At 42.7% G+C, this 10,337-nt stretch overlaps 1 protein-coding gene across 1 annotated transcript in view; it reads right to left on the reverse strand.

Annotated features, from left to right (window-relative positions):
- The window catches only part of GNA13 (G protein subunit alpha 13), a 57,799-nt gene extending 55,850 nt beyond the window's left edge, over positions 1-1,949 (reverse strand). Inside the window, exon 1 of the mRNA XM_074224728.1 lies at positions 1,592-1,949. Within this exon, the coding sequence (XP_074080829.1) occupies positions 1,592-1,874 (283 nt within the window). The 5' untranslated portion in view covers positions 1,875-1,949. The remainder of the gene's footprint in view (positions 1-1,591) is intronic.
- Positions 1,950-10,337: the final 8,388 nt, after the last annotated feature.

Genomic DNA, 10,337 nt, shown 5'->3' on the forward strand with positions numbered 1-10,337 from the left:
ATGGACTTATTTAGATGGATAAGACCCAAGAATGGGTGTTCAAAGATATTATTAGCTTTAACTTTCTAAAATTATTTACATTGATCATGAGTTAGTTAGCATCTATTTATTAACATACCTTCTAAATAATATTTACTTGTGTGGTTTACTCAGTTTTAGATATGAATTTTAGAACTTTTTTGGTTTTTGAGGAACTTAAAGGGAGTGTATTTTGATTTAATTCAAACAGTGAAGGCTAAGTGTATATACATTGAAGACAGCTTTTTTAATCTATTCTGAGAACTTTGGGAGAAAATAACAAATTGTTTTTACAACTTTCTGAATTAATTTCACTAAGAAACTACTGCTTTGAAAGACTTGAAATCCAAGACTTGATATACCTACTAAGAACTTACTTATTAAAGGAAATCTCAAAACACCCCAACTAGTAGATTGTAGGCAACCAGTGCACTTGATCTCAATTTCATCGAATATCCTTTAGACATACTTTTTTTTAAAAGTCAGTCATAAAAAAAGTGTTATAGGTTATTTTTTTTTCCCTGGGGAGGTGATTTATAAGAAACATGCACGAAAAATACTTTCGAACATAAATAAATCAGCATGGTGAAGCAACAAAAGAGCAGAATTTGAAACCAAAGGATCCCATCTCTCTAAGACCTTGGATCAGTCGCTTTATCTTTCTGGGCTTTAGGTTTCTTATCTGCAAAGTTGATAAGGGAGGAGGTGGACCAAATAATTTCTAAGGTCACTTGGGTCTAATCTAGAATCTGCTTCGAAAACCTTCAGCTACAAAACCCTGCCAAATTGTTTGATTGGATCTGAAAATGTAGATTCATAAACGAAGGGTGGAGGACCTTGACATTCTTTTTTCCTCAATTAGACCAAGCAGTTATTAAACGGTTCTGACGTATGTGCCGGCTAAATTAAGGCACTATAAACTGAAATCTTTTGGGGGGGCGGCTGGGTGGCACAGTGGATAAAGCACTGCCCCTGGAGTCAGGAGGAGCGGAGGTCAGATACCTATTAATTGCCTACTTCTGTGACTTTGGGCAAGTTAGACTTACGTTGAAACTTTTGGGTCAGTGCGAATAGCTGGGATATTTGGGGATCAATGCACAACTTGGAAGTAAGATTGGGGAAAAGTTGTAAAATTCGAAATAGATAAAATCTTTAATCAAATAGCTGGACTTTGGGGGAAGGGAGCGGGCATGTAAATCCCTCTCCCTACAGGAGCCGGCTGCCCCCATCACAGCCCGAGCCTGACAACCTAATAAAACAGAAAAGGGGGGCCCAAGCCACCCCCCCCGAAGCCCCCCGGCCGAAGGCCCCCTTTTGGCCCGACTTCTCAGCCCGCTCCGGCACCCGGTCCTGGGGCAGGCTCGGGGGGCAGTGGCCGGCGCGGGCGGGGAAGGGCACCGGCGGGGAGTGCCCCGCGGCCGGCCCCGACCAGGAGGGTGGCTCCCCGCCGAGTCACCCCACCCCGCCGCACTTCCCTTCCCAGGCGAGGCCGGGCCGGGGCCGTGGGGGCGGGGTGGGCGGGAGCCGGCGCGCCCGGGGACGCCCCCGGCCCCCCGGGCCCCCCGGGCCTCACCTTTGATCACGTTGCTGTAGATGGTGGCGCGGAACTCCTCCCGGGCCCGCTGGTCGAAGTCCTGGCCGTGGATGATCCGCATCTGCTTGAGGAAGGTGGACTTGCCGCTCTCGCCGGCGCCCAGCAGCAGGATCTTCACCAGCCGCTTCACGTACGTCTTCTCCCGCGACAGGCATTTGTCGATCTCCTTGGACTTTCGCTGCTGCTCGGCCTCGCTGCTGGTCAGCAGGCAGCCCGGGAAGCACACGGACAGCACGGAGCGGGACGGCAGGAAGTCCGCCATCTTACCGCCGCCGCCGCCGCCGCCGCGGCCTCCTCCGCCTCCCCCTCAGCCGCCGCCGCCGCCGCCGCCGCCCGGACCTCCGGCGCCCTCCACCTCCTCTCCTGGCGGCGGCCGCCGGCCGGGCACCGCAGCTCGAGAGCGAGGAGCGCGGCCCGAACGCCGGGGAGGGAGGGAACGAAGGCGGGAGGAATCGATCTGGGCGGGCAGGGCAGGGCAGGGCGGGACGAGGGGGAGGGGAGGGGGAAGGCTGGGGGGGGACGCGAGCGCCCTCCCTCCGCGCTCCGGCCTCGCTTCCTCTTGGGCCGGCGACGGCGCGCGCGTTGAGTTCCTCCTTCTGCGCGCGCGCGCGCGCCCCGGCGCCCGGGTTCCGCCCCCTCGGTGAAGGAGAGGGCGCGCAGAGCTTCCCCATTCGCTTCCCCACCTGCCCCTACGGAGAGCGGGCGGGGCGGGGCCGAGGGAAGGGGTCCGTCACGTGGCCGTGGGGGCGGCGCTCGGCTTCCCTCGGAGTGAGGAAGTCGCGGGGAGTCGCGGCGCGCGCCTGTGCTCGTGCCGGGCGCCCCGGGTCGCCGCTCGCTCGGACCACTCCCTGTGCGTTCGGCTCACCCAGAGGCCGCCGGCCTCCCTTCCCTGACTCCCACCCGCATTGGCCGTGGGTTCTCTCAAGTGTCGCAGACCCACAAGGGAACGATTTTGCCTCTTTTTTTTATTTTTTTTGGCGAGTGCTGTGGGAAGAGATGGACTTAGAAGGGAAATGGGTAAAAAAAAAAAGCCCCCAGGTTCTCCAATTTGCTTTATTCTGGATATCTTTGCAATCCGTGGAGCAGATGATCCTCGTCCTCATCCACCGCACCCGCCTGTCTATTCTTTTCCCAACAAAAGCACAGAATTTTTCTTCTAAGATTATGATGGCAGCGGCTGTGTGTGGCTCTCTTATTTCCAAGCAATAATTAAGCAATTACTCTGGCACTCTACAAAGAAAGGCAGAAACGCAGCGGGGAGGACAAGATGCAAAATAAAATGACAAGATGCATGCCATGGAAATGAGAGAGGGAATGGGGGAGGGGGAAGTTTGCTGCAGGAAGGATTTGAGCAGCCTTTAAAGAAACTGTAAATCAACTTTACTTGTGTCCCCATTTGGGATTTTCTTAGCAGTTATGGAGTGATCTGCTATTTCCTTCTCCAGCTCATTTTACAGATGAGAAAACTAAGGCAAACAGGATTAAATGACCTACCCAGGGTCACACGGCTCGTAAATGTCAGGTCAGGTCTGGAGTCGGGTTTTCTGACTCCCCTGCCTGTATCCACCGCCCCAATGGGACTTTGACCTGTTACATCCCTAAGAAAGTTTTGCGTGTAGTGCACAAAGATTTTTAAACTAAGAAAAAGACACGATAATGCAAAAATTATTGGGTGGCAGCAACAGGAGGAGTGAGGTCACAGTAAAAATTCCCTTAGACCGGACATTATATAATGCAGACCCTTCCCAAAAAGGAAATAGATAAGCAAACAAGCTGAGGATGGAAGCAGGGAGACGCTGGTTTTCCTGCCAGGTCATAGAGGATGTGACCTACTAAGGGACTTTTTTCCTAACCAAAAAGACCAGGCAGGACACCTGGAAGTACTTTTTCAAATGGAAACTTGAAGATCACAGCTGTTGGTAGTGAGGTTTGAGTGGTGTGCCAAGAAAGTAGAATTTTTTTATTTGTCCTTTTCAGCTGCAAATGGAAAAAACATTTTTGCTTCTGCTTTGCTTCTGGTCTGGCAACCTAATTCTCATTCATTTCTGTAAGAACAGGATACTTTCAACTGCTTTCATATAAAAAAAAACCCTGCTATTGTGGAAAGAGATTTTTGCCTCAAAGTCTCAAATGCAAGATTAGCCTTCACAACAAGTAGATAGTAAATTTGCAGAACTGGATGAACTCTAATCCCAACCTTGTGGTTAGAGATACGGGTGTGAATTGGGATAGTCACTTTATGTCTTTTGAGAATTCAGTAAGCATATTTTAACATCTACTATATACAAGACGCTGGAAATACAAAGAAAAAATAGAACAGGCCTTGTTCTTGAGGAGCTTACGTGTTCACATGGAGGGTACATTGATATAAATACCAATAGTTAAAGGAAAATTGAGAAGGGATATAAACAGAACCACAGTGGGGAATCAAGGCTGACTTTATACAGAAGGTAACAGAATTGAACCTTGAAGGAAGAGAAGGATTATGAATAGGGCTAGCCAAAAGAGAAAAGTAATTACTGTCAATGAACCCAATCCATTCTACAAATGCAAATCGAAATCTGCTTTTATCAAAAAGGAAGGAGAAAAGCCTGTAAGTCAGGGAGTTCACTGATTCCCTTTCTCTGCCTACCAAAGTGTGCATTCAAGAAATCCAGGGTAGCTAGGGGGCAGGTAGGAGTTCCTGCTGAACCAGTTCATGTTGTTACAAGCTAAGTGTTGGAGGAAAGTGTTCAAAGTCCTTTACCTAACCTTCCTTCTGAATAAGCTTGACAATCCTGCTGATTATTTCTGGAAGGCAGAACTTTGGAGCCAAAATCTACTCCCAACTGTTGTCTACATCAATTCCTTGAAAAACATTTCAAAAATATAATATCAAAACAAGACATATAATTGATTGCACAATCTATAGTAGTTGCTCTGCTGTTTGTTAGCATGAAAGTGATAGGAAACATTGAAGTTTTTGTTAGCTGGGTCTAATAGGAAAATAAGGAAATTCTAGAGTCTTTCCATGTCATATACCTGGGAATGAGAATGAAGTAATACAACATTTGGCAAAGTGGTAAAAATAAAAGCATTAGTATTTAACATTTAAGTGCTTTCAGGGCCATGATCCAACAAAGGAGAGTGAATAGTCAGGAAGAGAACTAAAAGAGCATCATCACAAAACTCCAAAGAGAAGAGAATATCTCCAGGGAGAGAGATATCAAAAATTTCTAATGCTAATAAAAAGCCAAGAAGGATGAGCATAGAGAAAAGGCCATCAAATTTTACAACTGTGATATCCCTGGTAACTTTAGAGAGCAGTTTCACTTGCATGATGAAGTTGGAAGACAGATTGCAAGAAGATTGAGAAAAGAGAAAGTAGACATCTTTTTTCAAGGAACTTGGCTATTAAAGGAAAAAAGAACTATAGGTCTGCTTGACCTTATGGAAGGATAAAGTGAGGGTTTATTAAGGATGGAAGAGACCCAAACATGTTTGTAAGCAGCAGGGAATAATGGAGTAGAGAGGGAGAGATGGAATTATGCACCTACTTTTTATTTATTTTTACTGTTTGCTTTATAATAAGTCAGCACCTTCCTAAAGAAAAAAGAAGTCAGCACCTGATTTGGACTAAATCCAACTGTACTCTGGTAAATGGGCAGTGGCTTTGGTATGGTGGTCTATCTGCTTCATTTCAATGACATTCCACATGGCAAATAGATTTTTAATAGGATTGGATTATCTCTTCCTGACAATACGTTACCAAATGGAATCAGACATTACATTGGTTCAGTTGTTAATTGACATATATCTCTATTCTCAGTAGCCAATAAATACACAGATAAATGAGATATCAATATGTATAGTATATATGATAACTGATATGACTGATGAGTTCTTTGTTTAATTTGATTAGTATAGATCTAAACTACAACAATGCCCTTTCCTTTCCAAAAAAGTTCATTACAATATAGTTAGTCATATGCCACCTTTGCAAAATACACACACACACACACACACACACACACACACACTCAGGATTAATAATCCTGCCAGGTAGGTTTTGTTATTACCCATTTTTCAGTTAAGGAAACTGAGACTGAGAGATATTTAGGCTTTTGACTCACTTAGTTAAGTGTCTAAGGCCAAACTGAATTTAAGTCTTCCTGTCTCCAAGCCCTGTGCTCCATTCCTCCACCTGGCTGCTTCTAAGCTTGAGAAAGACACCTGACAATGGGTGGAGGTGGGGATGGGATCAATATCATTTAAAAGAATATTGTCTAGGGTCCGCTAGGTGGGGCAGTGGATAGAGCACTGGTCCTGTAGTCAGAAGTACCTGAGTTCAAATCCAATCTCAGACACTTAATAATCACCTAGCCGTGTGGCCTTGGGCAAGCCACTTAACCCCATTTGCCTTGCAAAAAAACCTATTAAAAAAATATTGTCTACATCTCACTCTCCAATTAAGATAACAACTACAAAACCATGAAAACCAGGGACTTAAGATATATAATTGACTAAACAATCTATAAAAGTTGTCCTTGGTATTAGCATGAAGTGATAGGCTTAGAAACAAATATTGAAGTTTTTGATAACTAGGGCTAATAGAAAAAATAAGGAATCCCATGTCATATGCCTAATATTGCAAGTTCCCAAAGTTGAAGCTTAGAGGCCCATCTCTAACTTTATTCATCAAGAGGTGGCTCTGAGAGCCATGTGACAGTTGTGGGCATGAGATCATGTGTGTAAAAATACTTTGTAAACTGTATTCTGATATACATATCCATCAACAAGTATTCTCCCCCTGTCACATGTCAGTATTATTATTTATGTGTGAAGTAAGGTTTTAATTATCATCTTTAGGCAGATGATTCTCAGATCTATATATATCCAGTACTAGTCTCACCTGAGCTTCAGTTTCATATCACTAGCTGCCTATTGGACATTTTGAATTGAGCATAAGCATGAGCATTTCAAACCCCCACAAAAATCCAAAACTCCACCCATTGGAATGACTGTGGTAAGATAGCCAGTACTTTGGATCTTAACTGTAAGGAGTTGGGTTTTTTTTTTTAGGTTTTTGCAAGGCAAATAGGGTTAAAGTGGCTTGCCCAAGGCCACACGGCTAGGTGATTATTAAGTGTCTGAGATTGGATTTGAACCCAGGTACTCCTGACTCCAGAGCCGGTATTTTATCCACTGCGCCACCTAGCTGCCTCTGGAGTTGTTTTTCTTTAATGCTTGAAGTGTTCCCCTGGTCTTGTTGTTGTTCAGTTGTTTCAGTCACATCTGACTCTGTGATCCCTTTTGGGGTTTTCTTGGCAAGGATACAGAAGTGGTTTGTCATTTCCTTCTCCAACTCATTTTATAGGTGAGGAAACTGAGGCACAGGGTCACACAACTAGTTATTGTCTGAGGCAGCATTGAGATTCATACTTTCCTGTCTCCCAAGTTCAGCGCTCTTATGGATTGTACCATCTATCTAATTACTTCTTTTTTTTTCCTTTTTTTAGGATTTTGCAAGGCAAATGGGGTTAAGTGGCTTGCCCAGCTAGGTAATTAGTAAATGTCTGAGACCAGATTTGAACCCAGGTACTCCTGACTCCAGGGCCAGTGCTTTATCCACTGCACCACCTAGCCGCCCCTATCTAATTACTTCTGACAAAGCTAATAAGTAACAGGGTCAGGATTTTAATCCAGATTGTCTGGTTAGGCAATCTAATGTTTGTTCCACCACAAATAAGTGTGCATTTGGGTATCTGTACCACAACTTGAGTTTAATTAGTTTGGGAGCTAGAAGAGATTTTAGAGGTCAATATAGCCAACCTTTCCATTTCACAGATAATAAAACTAGTGCTGGGATTGGTTAAGTGTCATACTTGCCCAAGGTCCCCTATGCTATGCACCAGCAGAGCAGGTTTTTAAACTCAAGCTCCTTAAGTCTAAAATCTATCATTCTTTTAAGTATCATAGTCAGGTTGACAATATGAATTAGAGTATAGTAACATTAAATAACAAATACTGATGGTGTCATGTCTGGGAAAAGCAGGTTGTACTGAAGATTTCATTAAGAATCTGGGCAGTCACAAGGGATTGATTTTAACCAGTGAAAAACATGATTTTAATTATTGGTTGCTTTTCTTTTTGCTTTAGAAAAAGGCCCTTGAACTACTTAATTGTACAGCTGTGATCTGAGCTCATTCACAGCTTTTATTGTCTTAAAGATTTCCAGAATAAAACAGTGGATGTGTAGAGATTAGAGTCTATGAGAGTAGTTTTAGAACACCAAGTTAAAGTTCAGTTTATGATGCAGTGTACATTGTGAATGATTTTCTTCTAAGCTCAAAGCACATTTTGAAAACATCTCATTTATTCCCACAATAATTGGGTAATGTGGGGTTTTTTTGGTTTGGATAATTGTATAACATCTGTAATTTCAGTTAATCAAAAATGTCAAATAAGTATGAACTAGTCCTTTATAAAATTTGGGAGGCTAGGTCAGTCAAGTTTCCCCACATACCTTTTTGTATGCAAGGGAAGAGCACAGATTTGATTTGTATAACTATTTCTGTGACAACTGTTGTTGTACCTACCTACTAAGCATCCTTTCTAAAAACTAATTAATTCTGCTAATCAGTGGAGAGCTTTGAATGGAGCTCATGAGCAGTAAGCATTATTGAAACAGCTGACCCTTGGTTTATCCCTAAAATCCTGAGTAGGCATCCCCTTTGGGTACCTGGGACTGCCAATTCAAGTAGAATTGAAGTACTATTGCTAAAGAAAAAGCTACATCTAACATTTAAATTTTATGATCCCTCACCTGAGAGCTTCACCACTTCAGTGCCTTCCAATTACCTCTATCCAATATAAACACCTCTTTTTTGGTGTTTAAAGTCTTTCACAATCTGGTCCAAACTTTCCTTTCCAGGCTTATTATGTATTTATTTTTCTTGGTGTTAACTAGGGGACAATCCAAAATGGCCTTTCCATTCCTCTTACATAGTTCTCCATTTCCCATCTACAAGCCCTTTTCACTGACTGTCCCCAATGGTAGGAATTTACTCCATCCTGATTACATCTTTTAGAATCCCTAGTTTCTTTCATGGATCAGCCCAAGTTATACGTTCTATGTGAAGTCTTTTCTACCCCCCCACCCCAGCTGAGTGTGCCTCCCTTCACCAATTTTCTTTATTTTTAATTTTGTATTCACATAGACACATATGGACAAGTGATGTCTTGGCTATATTGTTAGTTCCTTTATTGGTTTTATATCTCTTGCTCCTTACACAGTGATTTGCTCCCAGGAGTTACTTAATGCATTCTTTTTGTTTGAGTGAAAGCAAACCTGAATCAGAAACAACTGAGGTTCCTAACTAAGCAAGGACTAATTTTCCTATGGCAGAATTTCAAAATATTCATCCTGTGTTTTAAAGCCCTCTGCTGTTCCCCACGTGCCCAGAGAAATCTTCCAAAAGTTTTTATTACATATAGCTTCCCTTCCCTCAGAGCAGGGATTAGCATGCTTGGGCCTGCCGCTTCCTTAAACCACTCCTCTGGCTAGCTCAGAATGGAGCATTACATGCCATAACCTGCTGCCTACTCTCTACCTTGGTATTAAATAGCAATCACCTAGATCAGGTTGTAACTGTCATCAAGGAGTTGTGACTACCCTAAAAGCACTGAGAAATTCTCATCATGACCTTTTTGCTAACCCCAGGTTGTCAGACTCCCTGGATAAGCAGAGAATGTAACCAACTAATTGATTTTATTATTGGTGCATATGTTACACAGGAAAAGAAAGTATCCAAGTGAACACAAGCTTTCAGAAGGGGGAAAAAAACAGCAAAAGGTCACTTTCTTTTAATAGTATCTTTTTCTTAGTGATCTTGGACTTCATCTAGTCCAATCACCCATTTGACAGATGAATAAATTGAGCCTCAGAGAGATGAAATGATTTGCCTCAAACACTATAAACAGAACTGGCAAATGAGACTTAAAAAGAGATGATAAGAGAAAGGAATAATAGCAAACAATAGCAATAAAAGCAAATAATAGATGAACACACACACACACACACACACACACACGGCTCAGTTATATCAATTTTCTTCCTTTTTTTTGAAGCAGTTAAATTTAAGTGACTTGCCCAAGATTATACAAGTAGTAAGTTTTAAAGACTGATTTTGGAACTCAGGTTCTCCTAACTCCAGGGCCAGTTCTCTATCCAGTACCACTGCCTTCCTCTTTTTTAAAATGAATAAATAAAACCTTAAGCTTGGTATCTTGGGACCTTGAATGAAACCCAGTCTGTTTTCTGATGTCATGTTGTGACTTCAAAAAGACACTGGCTCTTGAGGGATATGCCAGTGAAGCCCAAATTCTATGAAATGCACCAAACTGTAAAGATTTTGGATCTGGGCCCAGCATTTAACTATGTCTGTTGTGTGAAAAACAATCTGGCTAAGTCAGCAGTTCCTCTTGAAAAAATTGAACATCAAGTTATTTGTTTTGATTACAACAAATAAAGACCTATGTACTATTATATCAAGGGGTTGGAAATGCCACCATATGTGAAATTAGGGTTCTTTGAAGAAGTGTTATAATTATTACTTTATAAATCCTATCTTCCCGGCTAGATTGAATGGTCTTTGACCCTAGAGACAGTCTTTTTTTTTAAGGTTTTTGCAAGGCAAATGGGGTTAAGTGGTTTGCCCAAGGCCACACAGCTAGGTAATTATTA

Source organism: Macrotis lagotis, chromosome 2 (genome assembly GCF_037893015.1).
Source record: "Macrotis lagotis isolate mMagLag1 chromosome 2, bilby.v1.9.chrom.fasta, whole genome shotgun sequence".
NCBI lineage: Eukaryota > Metazoa > Chordata > Mammalia > Peramelemorphia > Peramelidae > Macrotis > Macrotis lagotis.